The sequence below is a fragment of the Molothrus aeneus genome, chromosome 29 (genome assembly GCF_037042795.1).
Source record: "Molothrus aeneus isolate 106 chromosome 29, BPBGC_Maene_1.0, whole genome shotgun sequence".
Lineage (NCBI taxonomy): Eukaryota > Metazoa > Chordata > Aves > Passeriformes > Icteridae > Molothrus > Molothrus aeneus.
Window position 1 is genome coordinate 1,007,223 of NC_089674.1, and position 14,612 is coordinate 1,021,834.

The 14,612-nt window shown below is 56.0% G+C and overlaps 1 protein-coding gene across 2 annotated transcripts; it reads right to left on the reverse strand.

The window, feature by feature from the left end:
• Positions 1–1,978: 1,978 nt before the first annotated feature.
• Positions 1,979–12,680, reverse strand: TACR1 (tachykinin receptor 1). Of its 2 annotated transcripts, none has more exons than XM_066567446.1 (6): positions 11,703–12,680; positions 11,009–11,551; positions 7,675–7,869; positions 4,863–5,013; positions 4,352–4,548; positions 1,979–3,498 (listed from the first exon to the last, which is right to left on the reverse strand). In XM_066567446.1, exons 2-6 carry the CDS (start codon positions 11,398–11,400, stop codon positions 3,204–3,206), a joined length of 1,230 nt encoding a protein of 409 aa, XP_066423543.1. In that variant the 5' UTR covers positions 11,401–11,551; positions 11,703–12,680; the 3' UTR covers positions 1,979–3,203. The 2 variants fall into 2 exon arrangements, with proteins under 2 accessions (XP_066423543.1, XP_066423542.1); XM_066567445.1 differs by having other exon boundaries at positions 11,009–11,671.
• Positions 12,681–14,612: the final 1,932 nt, after the last annotated feature.

The following is a 14,612-nucleotide window of genomic DNA, read 5'->3' on the forward strand; positions in this document are numbered from 1 at the left end:
ATGTTCTGGAAGAGGCTGGAGTGTCACAGACCTCAGAGTGGCCCCAATCCTTTCTCTTGGTTCTCATTCCCTGGGAATGGTCCCAATCCCTTTTGTCTGCCCCTCATTCCCTGAGAATGGCCCCAATACCCTCTCCCACCCCTCACTCCCAGTGAGCAGTGAGGATCTGACCTTTGGTGCTCTCATTCCCTGGGGTTTATCCCCAGTTCTTGTGCCACAAATCCCAGGATTTCCCAGAATTTTGGTGCCCATCCCATCCCAGCCTCTCAGGGAGGAATTTCTTCCTAAAAAATCCTGGCTAGAGCATGGATCCCCCAGGATTCCTTAAATCCTCCTGCAACCTCGGTTGCTCCAATGAATAATTAATTTCTAATTAAGCCCATCCTTGTGGAAGCAATTCCCTCTCTCCTCTTTTCCCTTCCTTCCCTCTGGAATTCCTGATGCCCAGGAGGTTCCTTGGCCCTGGAAACACCAAATCCAACTGAATTCCTCATTTCCCACCCCAAAATTCCCCCCCAGCCCGGGCTGGTTCCTAATGGCTGCTGCCGGCAGCTCCTGTTCAGAGCTCAGTAATTACCAGGGTAATTAACGCTAATTACTGCTGGGAACAAGCTGGAATTCTCCACCCTCCAGGAACCCCAAATCTGCAGGAATCTGCCCCAAAAATGAAACTGGGCATTCCTGAACCCAAATAATTCCTCCCTGAGCTCTGAGTTTTTGGGAAGCATCCCAGAGCCCCCCGGGTGCCATGGAAACCGCGGGATCTGCCCTGGGAGCCGGGAGCTGCCTTGAGTTCCCGGGGTTTTTTATTTTCTGGGATATTTTGGACTCGGCATTAAGCAAACATTTATGCAAAACGCTGGAATGCATCCATGGAAATGAGGCTGAAGCAGAGAGGGAATTCAGCAGGATGGGCTCGCTCAGAGCTGCGGATCCCGCTTGGAAAGCACCAAAAGCGACAAAATTTGGGGTTATTTCTGGTCAGCCCCGATTTTGGGGGGTTTCCCATGGAATTGGAGATGGAGGGACAACCCAAAGCCCCAAGAATGTGGAATTCCCTTTCCTTGTTTGGCTGAGGGGGATTTTGTACCTCATTTTATGGGGTGGGGGTGAAATTCCCCATTAGGGACAGCCCTGGAAAGGGGATGGGATGATCCTGATGGATCTGTTGGGATCTGAATCCATATGGATTGGGATGATTGTGATGGATTCATTGGGATCTGAATCCCGCTGGGAAGGGATAATCCCAATGAAGGAAATGGCTCCATTGGGATCTGAATCCGTATGGGATGGGATGGGATGATGCTGATCTGAATCCTGCTGGGAAGGGATAATCCCAATGAAGGAAACAGCTCCGTTGGGAAGGGGGATCCAGCCCGGCATTCACAGGAAGCTCAGCCAGGAACGTGTGGATATTTATCCCTTCTCTCCTTTTTCCCGGATAAAATCACTGATGGAAAACCAACAGCCGGAGTTTAGCGGGCCCGTGGGGCTGAGCTGAGCCTGGGAACGCTGCTTTAATTAAAATCCAGAATTCCAGTCGGCTGGAACTGCCAGCGGGGGCGGGATGCTCCTGCAATTCCCACCTGGAATATCCTGCTTGGAAAAGCGCGGATTGCGCGTTCCCGGTGAGCAGTGGGATTTGGGAAGCCCAGCTTGGGAAGGGGAGCTGGAATCCATCAGGGACACTGTAAACACCGGGAATTGCCTGGAGAATGGAGTGGCCCCGAGCCCTGCCCGTGCTCCAGGGGGGATCAGAGGCTTTTCCCTGATTTGGGAATCAGTGCTGCACTCCCAGCCCTGAATTTGAGGAGGAATTTTGGGAATTGTCCCTTTTTCATGTTTTGGTGACATTTCAGGGCAAACTCCTCCCACTGAGGGTGCCCCAAACCCATCATCCATCTTTTTAATGGAATTTTAGCTTTCCCAGCTCTTCCCGCTCCCACCCCTCCTCCCCTTGTTTAGGGATAACAAACCATTCTCCACATCAAAGGAATATTTATCCATGAAAATCCACACCAGGACAATCCTGAGACACTTTGGGAAGGACAGTTGGGTTCCCTCTTTCTTGGGATGCTCCCATGGGAAGAACTTCCCAAAAAGTCCCTTCCAGCTGCCGCCATCCTGAATTCCTCGGGGATGTCAGAGTCACAGGGATGGGATTTGGGGTGGATATTCCAGCAGAAATGGGATTTGGGGTGGATATTCCAAGGAAAAGGGGGATTCCCATGCTAAACTTCGCATTGTAATGGTTGTGTCCATCTTTCAGCTGGACACAGGATTTTGGGGCAGGGTTTGGGAGAGGAATAAATCCCGGAATCCCAGAATGGGGAAGGCTGGAAGGGCCCATGGTGGGTCCTGAAGGCTGAATATTGGAATTTTTTCAGATTATGGTGATTTTAACGGGAAATAACCCCTGGGAGCTCCCAGGCTGGGCTCTGTGACCTCACACCAGGGCTCCAGCAAGGGCACGGAAATCCCAAAAAACCCAAATCCCGTCATTCCCTGTGGGAACACTCCATAAACAGCGGATCCTGTGCTTCCCCTCCTGGAACGCTCGGCCATGAGGAGCCCTCGAGGGACAGAAAATAAAAACAACAATAAAGACAAGGATGGGCGGGGCAGGCCTTGTATCCACGGCAATCCCAGAAAAATGCTCCGAACAATGGGAATGGCTCCCGGATGGATCCTTGGCTGCGGCTTCCAAAGGCGCCGCTGGATCCTTGGCTGCGGCTTCCAGAGGAGCCGCGGTTCTTCTGCCAAACAGACCCAAAGCAGCGCCAGGCCTGTTTGAATCCCAGAATCTGCGCTGTGGCCGATGACTCCCCATGCAGCTGGAAAAGGCCTTTTTGGGATTTTGGGATTCCAGATCCCCATGGATAACCAGCAGGGAGAATGAAATTAAGGATGGGAGGAGGGAGGTGCAGGATGAGGTTGTTTTCCATGGGGTGGGATGCACCGAGAGGTCCCTCCTGCCTCGCAGAGGGCACGGAAGCGCCGGCCAGCATTGGAATTGTGGAGGGAAACGCAGCTCTGTCCCGTTCCTGCATCCCCTCCATCTCCAGCCAGGCACTGAAAGCATTCCTGGTGCTCAGCCCCACAAGGGAACTCATCCCAAGGAAAAGAGACGGGAAAACAGCGCGGGAAACGCCGACACAGCACAAGCAGGGTGGTGGCACCAAGGTGGCACTGAGGGGACGTGTCTAGGTCAGGGTGTTGGAGTAGAAGCTGAAGCTCTCGGAGACCGTCTTGGAGTCGCTGCGGGAGGAGCCGTTGGAGGTCATGTCCAGGGAGAGCCGCTCGGCCCGGCCGGGCTCGTCCAGCTCCTCGTCGGCCACGCCGAGCGCCGAGGCCACGGTGGTGGTGTCCATGCGGCTGAGCTTGGACACGGAGCTGTGCGTGTGCAGGAAGCGCGCCGAGCGCAGCTCCAGCCCCTCGTACTCGCCCGCGCTGACCCACGGGCACCAGCGGAAGGCGTGCTTGAATCCCACCCGGAACCTGGCCACAGGCATGGATGGGGAAAGACATGGAGATGGCCAAAGGGACGGGATGGAGATGGACAAAGGAATGGGATGGAGATGGACAAAGGAATGGAATGGAGATGGACAAAGGAATGGGATGGACATGGACAAAGGAATGGGATGGACATGGACAAAGGAATGGAATGGAGATGGCCAGAGGAACGGGATGGAGATGGACAAAGGAATGGGATGGAGATGGACAAAGGAATGGGATGGAGATGGACAAAGGGACGGGATGGAGATGGACAAAGGAATGGGATGGAGATGGACAATGGAATGAGATGGAGATGGACAAAGGAATAGGATGGAGATGGACAAAGGAATGGGATGGAGATGGACAAAAGAATGGGATGGACATGGACAAAGGAATGGGATGGAGATGGACAAAGGAATGGGATGGAGATGGACAAAGGAATGAGATGGACATGGTCAAAGGAATGAGGAAAGACATGGAGATGGCGAAAGGAACAGGATGGAGATGGACAAAGGAAGGGGGAGATCAAGCTGAGCTTTTCTAAACATGACAAAATTGCCATCTTTCACTGAAGAGAGGAAAAACCCTCCAAGAAATGAAAAATCCACCAAGAAATTAAAAACTCACCAAGGAATGGAAAACCCCTATAAACCCCATTTAGGAGCTGGGATCGTTTCAGTTGATGTTTGCCCTCAAAATCCACGGGGATTAGGAAAGACTCCAGGTGAGAATTGTGCCACGCCCACCTCTGCTGGAAGTGGCGGAAGGCAGGACAGAACCATCCCAGGACAGAACCATCCCAAAACAACCCCGTCCCTCCTGTCCCCTGGGACCCCGCGCTGTGCGGCGCTCCCACCTGTCGTTGAGGCAGCAGTAGATGATGGGGTTGTACATGGTGGAGCTCATGGCCAGCCACATGACGGCCAGGTAGACCTGCTGGATGAAGCTCTGCAGGTACCACTCGGGCCGCAGGTACTGCAGCGTGAAGTAGACGTGGTAGGGCAGCCAGCAGAGCGCGAAGGTGCACACCACCATGATCATCATCTTCACCACCTGCACGGGAGAGAGCCATCCTGCAGCCATTGCAGCCTTGGGAATGGCCTTCGTTGGGAATGGCCCGGAATTCTGGATCCAGCCCCTCCCGGAGTTCCTCACCTTGTGGAGATTGGCCAGGAATTCTGGATCCATCCCGTCTGGGAATTCCTCACCTTATGGAGATTGGCCAGGAATTCTGGATCCAGCCCCTCTGGGAATTCCTCACCTTATGGAGACTGGCCAGGAATTCTGGATCCAGCCCCTCTGGGAATTCCTCACCTTATGGAGACTGGCCAGGAATTCTGGCTCCATCCCCTCCCGGAGTTCCTCACCTTCCTCTTGGCCGACACCTGCTCGTGGTAGCGGTCGGAGGAGTCCCCGGGGATGGCGCTGGCCCAGAGCGTGCGGCCGACGGCGGCGTAGGCGCAGCCGATCACCAGCAGCGGCAGCAGGTACAGCAGGACCGTCATGGAAAAGTGGTACCTGGAAAAAAAACGGGGATAATCCCTGAGGATCCAGCAGGATGGACATGGAAAAGTGGGATCTGGGAAAATGGGATAATCCCTGAGGATCCACCGTTGGGAATGCCGTGGAAGCACTGGGAATGCCGTGAGAATTCTGGGAATGCTGTGGATCATTGAGGACTTCTATTAGAGAGGAGTTGGTTTAAATGGAAATCCAATAATTCCGGGTTTAGGCACAGGAGGGGACGGTGGCTCCAACCCTGCGGAAAATCCTGGAAAATTCTCTCTTCCCTAAAAACCGAGTCCACAAACGTGGCTGGTGCTGGCTTGGAAAACTTCCCAAATCCTGCCTGGTTAGCGGGAATTTTATTCCCAAGGCTTTGGAGCCTCTGGGTGGATTTTTGGGCTCCAGTCCCAGCTCCTGCATCTTCCCAAGGATTTGGACTCCAATCCAGCCCTGCTCCTGCTCCTCTTCCCGGAGCTGGGGTTGAATACGGGCTCCAGAGGGTGAGGAGCGGCTCTGGGAATTCTCCCGCAGGGAATGGGGCTGGCCCCGGCCCCGCTGCTGCTCAGAACCGCAATCTGATTTTCCCGGCCCTAATTCCATTTGGGATGGCCTCGGCGGGGCTGGATTTCGTTTGCCTCATTCCAGAGGCGTCTCGGCGGCTCCGGAGGAGGATTTTGTTGCGGTTCCCATGGAATTCCGGATCCTCAGCGCGCTGCAGGAATGTCTGCAGGAGCTGCGGGATAACGTCAGCAGCGCAGAGCCCCATTCCCAGAGAGGCCTGGGCTCTGAGAGCCATTCCAGACAGCTCCAGGAATTCTTTTGGGATCCAGGCATGGAAAAGCACTGGGAATTGTTCTGCCTGCAGCGTTCCCGGGATCGCAGCGCTCCGGGAGATTTGGGGTTTGCAGCTGGAAGGGTTTTAGGATCCGGTGTGGGATGGAGGATCCCGTGATGCCCGAGGATGGAGCTACCACCTCCTTTTCCCTGAGAATCCCGGGAATGTTGGCATGGAAGGGACATCCCTGAATTCCCAGGGGATCCAGGGGTGGCTTCTCCCTTCCCTCAAAACCCCAAACAGAATTCCCGATCCCTTTGGGAAGCAGGGATCCATGGCCAGATTAAATCCAACAGAATTCTCAGCTCTCACCAAAACCAGGGATGTTTTCCAGGGAAAAACCAGCTCTGGTACCCTCTGCACACCAGGGCTCTGCTCTGCAGAGGTTTTCCAAAGGAACTCCCCCCAGAAGTGTTGGAATTCTCCTATTTTCCCTGGATTTTCCTCCTGTTTTCCCTGGGAACTGGAACAGGGATGGAATTTTTTCCTCCTGGCGCCACAAACGGAGCAGCTGCCACCGGAGCGTTCCCGGAATATCCACTCCAAGGCCATGGAGCGGGGAAGGGCTGGAATGGCACCTCTGGAATGACCCAAACACCTGTCCCGGGTTATTTAGGGCAGGGAAATCCCATCCCGGGGTCCGCTCGTGGGATTCCCGAGGACTGGAGACGCCACCGAGTTCCTCCCAGTCCCCAAATGCTTTGGGATTTGCCCATCCTGAAGCTGCCGGGGATCTCCTTTTCCCACTTTTCCCACTTTTCCCACTTTTCCCAGAGCGTGGGATGCGGATCCATTGTGCATTTAACGGCGCCGCTTTCCTTTGGGATCGGCCTTTGGAAAATCCACCAGAATAATCCATCCCAGTCAGCAGCTGCCTCATTGTGGGCTGGGAATCTGGGAATATTCTGGGATGGCAGGGGCCCCCGAGGGCGAACAGTGCCACGCTGGGAATGCCGTGACAGAGGACACGGGGAGGCTTTGGCACTGACCACTCCTGGATCTGACACCTGGCCCGGAATTCCAGAGCGGAATTCCGCAGCCCCAGCTCCTCCCTCCTCAGGGCTGGAGATCACAAACTCCTTTTTTTATTCCCTATTTTATTCCCTCTCTATTCCCTATTTCATTCCTGTTTTTATTGCCTTTATTTATTCCCTTTTTCATTCCATTTTTTATTCCTCCCCATCCTTTTTTTCCTCAACATTTTACTCCCCTTGGCAAACCATTCCGAGACCCTTTGGAAATTCAGGAGTTCCCTTCCCTTGCTTTTCCCCCTTTTCCCCCCCCCCTCTTCTTTTCCTCTTTCCCGCCCCTCTTTTTTTCCTCCTTTCATTTTACTTTTCCTTTTCCCTTTCCCCCCTCCATTCCATTTTTCCCCATTCCCACCCCATTTTTCCCCGTTCCCACCCCATTTTTCTCCATTCCCACCCCACCCATTTTTCCCCATTCCCACCCCACCCATTTTTCCCCATTCCCACCCCATTTTTCCCCATTCCCACCCCGTTTTTCCCCATTCCCACCCCATTTTTCCCCATTCCCACCCCATTTTTCCCCATTCCCACCCCATTTTTCCCCGTTCCCACCTCATTTTTCCCCGTTCCCACCCCATTTTTCTTCATTCCCACCTCATTTTTCCCCGTTCCCACCTCATTTTTCCCCGTTCCCACCCCACCCATTTTTCCCCATTCCCACTCCATTTTCCCCATTCCCACCCTGTTTTTCCCCATTCCCACTTCATTTTTCCCCGTTCCCACCCCATTTTTCCCCATTCCCACCCCATTTTTCCCCATTCCCACCCCGTTTTCCCCCGTTCCCGCCCCGTTTTCCCCGTTCCCACTCACGTTTTCCCGGACATGGCTGCCCCGGGCTCCGGCCACTCCACGAGGCAGACGAGGCGTCCTGGGAGCTCGGCGGTGACAGAGAAATATCCCTGGGGGAAGGCGAGCAGGAGCGCCAGCAGCCAGATCAGCCCGATCAGAGCCTTGGTGGCCGCGGCCGAGAGGCGCGGCCGGAGCGGGTGGATGATGGCCATGTACCTGTGCGGGGAAACGGGAACATCCCGGGGGAAATCCTGGCATTCTGGGGCTGGGAACTGCGGGAATCGGGGCTGGAAAATCCCGCGGTTCTGGGGCTGGGAACAGCGGGAATCGGGGCTGGGAAATCCTGGGGTTCTGGGGCTGGGAACAGCAGGAATTAGAGATGGAAAATCCCAATGTTCCAGCTTTGGGAACAGCAGGAATCAGGGCTGGAAAATCCTGGGGTTCTGGGGCTGGGAACAGTGGGAATCGGGGCTGGGAAATCCTGGGGTTCTGGGGCTGGGAATAGTGGGAATATGGCCAGAAAATCCCAGTTTTCCTTTTGGGAACACTGGGAATCAGGGCTGGAAAATCCCAGGGTTCTGGGTCTGGGAACAGCGGGAATTAGGGATGGAAAATCCTGGGGTTCTGGGTCCCAGAACACTGGGAATCAGGGCTGGAATATCCCAGGGTTCCTGGTCTAGGAACAGCAGGAATTGGGGCTGGAAAATCCCAGTGTTCCAGCTTTGGAAACAGCAGGAATCAGGGCTGGAAAATCCTGTAGTTCCAGATCTGGGAACAGCAGGAATATGGCCAGAAAATCCTGGGGTTCTGGGTCTGGGAACAGCGGGAATCAGGGATGGAAAATCCCAGAGTTCCCTTTGGGAAAAGGGGGAATCAGAGCTAGAAAATCAGAAAGTTCCAGCTTTGGGAACAGTGGAAATTAGGGCCAGAAAATCCTGGGGTTCCTTTTGGGAAAAGTGGGAATTGGGGCTGGAAGATCCTGGGGTTCCCCTTTGGGACCAGTGGGAATTAGGGCCAGAAAATCCCGGTTTTCTCCAGCTTTGGGAACAGCAGGAACGGGAGCTGGAAAATCCCAGTGTTCCCTTTGGGAACAGCAGGAATACAGCTGGAAAATCCTGGAATTCCGGCTTTGGGAACAGCGGGAATGGGAGCTGGGAAATCCCGGTGTTCCCTTTGGGAAAAGAAAGGATGGGGCGGGAATTTGGGAGCCGAGGGAGCTGCCAGGCCCTGAATTCTTTGGGATTTTCCAGAGGCACTTCCCACAGTGCCAGCCCCGATCCCGAATTTCCTGCCATTGTCCCGAGTGTTCGGAACAACTTCCGGCTGTTTTTCTTTCGTGCCCAGGGCTGGAGCAGCTCCAGGGGAAGGAGGGGATGGAGAAACTTCCAGCAAAAATCCCGCATGGGTCCATGATGGATCCCACAAAACAATCCCCCTGGGGATTCCCGGGGAGCCCTGGGCTCCTCTGGATCCTGGGAAGCGCCCAGGGCTGGGCTGGAGGGGTCTGGGGCAGGAACGGCGGCGCTGGGTGGGACTCGAGGTCATTCCCAGTCCCACCCATCCCAGGGCTCTGGGAACACGAGGCTTGTTCCGTGCTGCTGCCCTGGTTTTTGGTGGCAATTGGGAATTCCAGCCCCATCCTGGCTGTGACTGGAACCCCAACCCTGCTCTGCCCATTCCCAGTCCCATTCCCAGTCCCATTCCCAGCTCTCCCCATTCCCAGCTCTCCCCGTTCCCATTCCCAGCTCTCCCCATTCCCAGCTCTCCCCATTCCCATTCCCAGCTCTCCCCATTCCCATCTCTCCCCATTCCCAGCTCTCCCCATTCCCATTCCCAGCTCTCTCCAGTCCCATTCCCAGCTCTGGGAATCCTCCTTCCCAGGATTCTGGAACACATTCCTGCTTTTCCTGCCTTTCAGCTCCATTGTCAGCTCCCAGCCACAGGAAAAAGAAGAATTTTCCCAGTGTTTGGAGGGGCTGAGGATGGGGTTTGGGGTTTGTTCCCTTCCCTATTCCTGGCTGGAATTTGGGATGCAGTTGGAGCTGCAGCTTCCAGATGGGAGCCTGGATTTTTTGGGGAAAACCAAGCATCTGCTCAGGGTTTGCAGGTGCAGAAAGATTTTTTGGGAATGCTAATCCTCAAAAAATTCCAGCCCCAACCTCCCAGACCTCCCTGTTTTACTGCAGCTTCCCTGGATGTTTTCAGGGTGGATCAAAGGCTGTAAATTAAATTATTCAGCCCAAAAAATAATCCCTGGAATTCATCCCAGCCCCAAAGGGGCTTTTCCAGCTGATCCCAAGGATCCTCCTGGAACTGCTCCATGGGAGAGGAACTGGAAATATCCCGGTTTTTATTGATGATTGCCTCAATTCCCGTGGATTTCAGGGAGAGGATTTGGTGACAAAACCAAACCTGGGGCTGTTTTTAACGCCCGGGGAGCCTCACCCACCCCCAGCCCTGCTTCCCACCGGGAATCCCGGAGCCAGCGGCTCCAGAGCTACTGGAAAAGGGCAGGAAAAGCGTCCTCCCCCCATCCCGGATCCCTGCCAGAACTCCCTTTATTCCCTGGGAGCAGGAGAGCGGCAGAGCCTGGCTGGCTCCAGGAGCGGGGCCTTGGAAAAATCCAAAAGGCTCAGAGGGAGCCACGGGGCAGCTCTGGAGCTGGGATTTGTCCTGGGGCTCCAGGGGGAAATGGATCCCAAATTCCCGGGAGAGGGAAGGGACATCCGGGGGCTTCTGGGGGTTTGGGATCCCCCAGTCCCACTGGGATCTGGCTGAGCCTGGGATCATGGCTCCAGTGGGGTCTGGGATCATGGATCCAGTGGGATCTGGGATAACGGCACCAGTGGGATCTGGGATCATGGCTCTAGGGGGATCTGGGATCATGGCTCCAGTGGGATCTGGGATCTGGCTGAGCTTGGGATCACGGCCCCAGTGGGGTCTGGGATCGTGGATCCAGTGGGGTCTGGGATGATGGATCCAGTGGGATCTGGGATAACAGCTCCAGTGGGATCCAGGATCCAGCTGAGCTTGGGATCACAGTGGGATCATGGCCCCAGTGGGATGTGGGATCACAGCTCCAGTGGGATCCAGGATCTGGGATCCAGCTGAGCTTGGGATCATGGCCCCAGTGGGATCTGGCAGGAACTGGGCAGGGAGAAGCCAACCCTGGTAAACTGACCTGTCCCCAGCTCCAGCCAGGACTGACCCATCACTGACCTGTCCCCAGCTCCAGTGACCCATCACTGACCTGTCCCCAGCTCCAGTGACCCATCACTGACCTGTCCCCAACTCCAGTGACCCATCACTGACCTGTCCCCAGCTCCATGCAGGGATCGATGGCCCCACCACTGACCTGTCCAGCGCGATGGCCGTCATGGAGTAGATGCTGGCGAAGACGGCGGCGATGGGGAAGAAGTTGTGGAAGCGGCAGTAGGCGGGCCCGAAGTACCACTCGTTGTGCACGGCGTAGCTGAAGTTGACCACGGTGTTGAGCGCGGCCATGGAGGCCTCGGCGAAGGCCAGGTTCACCAGGAAGTAGTTGGTGACGGTGCGCATGCGCTTGTGCGCCAGGATGATCCACATGACCACGGCGTTGCCCACCACGGCCACCACCACGATGAGCGCGTAGGCCACGGCCCACAGGGCCACCTGCCAGGGCGGCTGCACGAACGGGTTGGTCCAGGACCCGTTCAGGGAGGCGTTGAGGGGCTCCAGCTCGGCCACCAGCGGCGGGGACTCATCCATGGCCACGGGAGACCGGGGTGAGGAACCTCTGGATCAGCCAAATTGGGGTGAGGAACCTCTGGATCAGCCAGTTTGGGGTGAGGTGAGGGATCTCTGGATCAGCCAGTTTGGGGTGAGGGACCTCTGGATCAGCCAAATTGGGGTGAGGAACCTCTGGATCAGCAAAATTGGGGTGAGGAACCTCTGGATCAGCCAGTTTGGGGTGAGGGACCTCTGGATCAGCAAAATTGGGGTGAGGAACCTCTGGATCAGCAAAATTGGGGTGAGGGACCTCTGGATCAGCCAAATTGGGTTGCAGGGACCTCTGGATCAGCAAAATTGGGGTGAGGGACCTCTGGATCAGCCAAATTGGGGTGCAGGGACCTCTGGATCAGCAAAATTGGCGTGAGGGACCTCCAGATCAGCAAAACTGGGATGCAGGGACCTCCTGGTTTAGGGTGCAGGGCACAGCCAATTTGGGGTGCAGATCCTTCCTGGATCAGCCAGTTCAGGGTGCATGAACCGGGATCAGCCAGTTTGAGGTGCAGGAACCTCCTGGCTCAGCCAATATAGGATGCAGGGATGCTCCTGCTCAGCAAAATTGGGGTGCAGATCCCTGCTGGTTTAGGGTGCGGTAGGATCAGGGCTCAGCCAGGTTTGGGGTGCAGGACCCGTCTGGATCAGGGTGCAGCGGGTTTGGGGTTCCAGTCCCTGCGGTGTCCGGGGGCAGCTGGAGCCGGGAGCGCGGCCATGGCTCGGCGGGCTCGGGGTGCGGGTCCCGCCCGGCTCGGGGTTCAGTCGGTTCGGGGTGCGGGTCCCGCCCGGCTCGGGGTTCAGTTGGTTCGGGGTGCGGGTCCCGCCCGGCTCGGGGTTCAGTCGGTTCGGGAAGCAGCCGGTTCGGGATGCGGCTCCTCTCGGTACCTGCTGCAGCCGGTTCGGGATGCCGATTCCCCGGTTCGGGATGCAGTCGGTTCCTGATGCGAAATCCCGCTCGGTTCGGGATGCGGATCCCCGGTTCGGGATGCAGATTCCCCAGTTCGGGATGCAGATTCCCGCTCGGTTCGGGATGCAGGCGGTTCCGGATGCGGATTCCCCGGTTCGGGATGCGAAATCCCGCTCGGTTCGGGCTGCAGATCCCCGCTCGGTGGGGCTGCAGATTCCCCGGTTCGGGCTGCGGATCCCGGCTCGGTTCGGGCTGCAGGCGGTTCCGGATGCGGATTCCCCGGTTCGGGCTGCGGCTCCCGGCTCGGTCCCGGCCCCCGGCGGTTCCGCCCGGCGCAGCCGCGGGCTCGGGGCGCAGCCGGTGCCGCGGACCCGACTGCGGCGGGCGAGGCTCGAGCGGGGCTTTTATGGGCGGCGCGGGCGGTGCCAGAGCGGGGCGGGGACAGCCCTGCCCGGTGCCCTCGGTCCCCTCCCCGTGTCCCCCCCGTTCCCAGCTCCGCCGGCAGCGGCTCCTCCGCCTTTCCAGGCACCCCCATCCCCGAAATCTCCCCGGGCACTTTTGGGGCCTGACTCCAAAATTATTGGGAATCGGAAGATGCCGGTAACGGCAAAGCTCTGGGGGTTTATCGATGATTTTATCGATTATTGATTGGTTTTATCTTTATTTATCTCGAACCTTCTCAGCCCCCCCAAAAAAGGGCTGGAAAATCCCTCTCCCTGCAATTCCCTCTCCATGACATTCCCTCTCCCTGCAATTCCCTCTCCCTGCAATTCCCTCTCCCTGAAAATCCCTGTCCCTGCAATTCCCTCTCCATGACATTCCCTCTTCTCCCTAATTAATTTAATTAATCCGAGATCCCTTCCCGCAGCCCGGGTTCGTATCCAGGGATTTGAGCTCCGCTGCTGCCAGATCCATCCCGGCGCTGCTGCTCCAGCCGGGAATGGTGCCAGGAATGGTGCCGGGAGCGCCCCCCGCTTTCCCCTCGGGAATTCTGCTCCTCCCGGGGAAGCCGCTGCGGTGTGGCCGGGGACGATCCCAAATCCCGGATTTTTGGGAAGAGGAGCCTCTCCCAGGTAAATCCCGCAGGAATTCGGGCCGGGAGCTGCGCCTGGGGAGGCGCCGCTGGAATTCTTCGCTCTCAGAGCGATCCCGGGGTTTATTCCAGGCGGGAATAAAGAAATACTCGGGGGGATCCAGAGGGGGCCGGGCCGGGGGTGCTCGATGGCAACATTCCCTAAAAACCTGGGAATGGGAATGGGAGAGCTGGGAATGCAGGAATGGGAATGTGGGAATGTGGGAATGGGAGCTGGGAATGGGAACTGGGAATGCGGGAATGGGAGCTGGGAATGCATGAATGGGAGCTGGGAATGCGGGAATGGGAACTGGGAATGGGAACTGGGAATGTGGGAATGGGAACTGGGAATGGGAGCTGGGAATGCGGGAATGGGAGCTGGGAATGCAGGAATGGGAGCTGGGAATGCGGGAATGGGAACTGGGAATGCAGGAATTGGAACTGGGAATGCAGGAATGGGATCCAGGAATGGGAGCCAGGATGTGCTCAGGGTGTTCCCAGAGGAGCTTTGGGATTTGCTGGGGTTTGTGAAGAAGGGGAGAGAGCCCAAAAAATTCCTGGAAAAACCTGGAATTCCCAGGTGGGAATTACATCCTGGACAAGGATGTGGCTCCTTCCCGAGTAAGGGGATCCCAAACCCCCAAATCCCAGAGGAAAATCCATCCTGGTCCTCTTGGGAATTTCCCATCCTGGGAGGTTCTGGCTCCTGCAGCCGAGGGCTGGATCCCAAAATCTGGGATTGAGGAACACCAGGAGCAGCTCCAGGCTCTGCCTCCTCCCAAACCCTGGAACTGGGAATTGATCCCTTTGATCAGGGGCTCCCTTTGGTTGGGGTCTCCCCGTTATTGGGGTCCCCCTTTATTGGGGTCTCCCAAATTCCCATCAAACCCCACAGTCCCACCAGGCCCGGCTCTTTGGGAAAGAATTTTCCAGATTTTGGGAAGTGGAAGTTTTCACTCCGGGTTGTTCAAAGTGAATGTGAGAAAATAATAAAAGAAATTTGAGATGGATCCAAAAAAAAAAAAAACCAAAAAAACCAAAATTTGAGTGGGATCTAAAAATCCAAAATTCAAGGCAAATTAAAAAAAAAAAAAAAAAATCGAGGCAAATTTAAAAAAAAATCAAAATCCAAGGGGCTGAAAAGGATCAAAAACTGAGGAGATTTAAAAGGTCAAAATTGGAGTGGGAACCAAAAAATTAAAATTCAGAGGTAAATTA

Bases quoted from the DNA above. Each gene is read 5' to 3' on its own strand.
- TACR1 (XM_066567446.1), bottom strand. From the start codon at position 11,400: ATGGATGAGTCCCCGCCGCTGGTGGCCGAGCTGGAGCCCCTCAACGCC. The intron at 4,549-4,862 runs GTGAGGAACTCC...TCTCCCGTGCAG, and splicing joins AGGTGTCGGCCAAGAGGAAG to GTGGTGAAGATGATGATCAT. The intron at 3,499-4,351 runs GTGGGAGCGCCG...GCCTGTGGCCAG, and splicing joins TACTGCTGCCTCAACGACAG to GTTCCGGGTGGGATTCAAGC.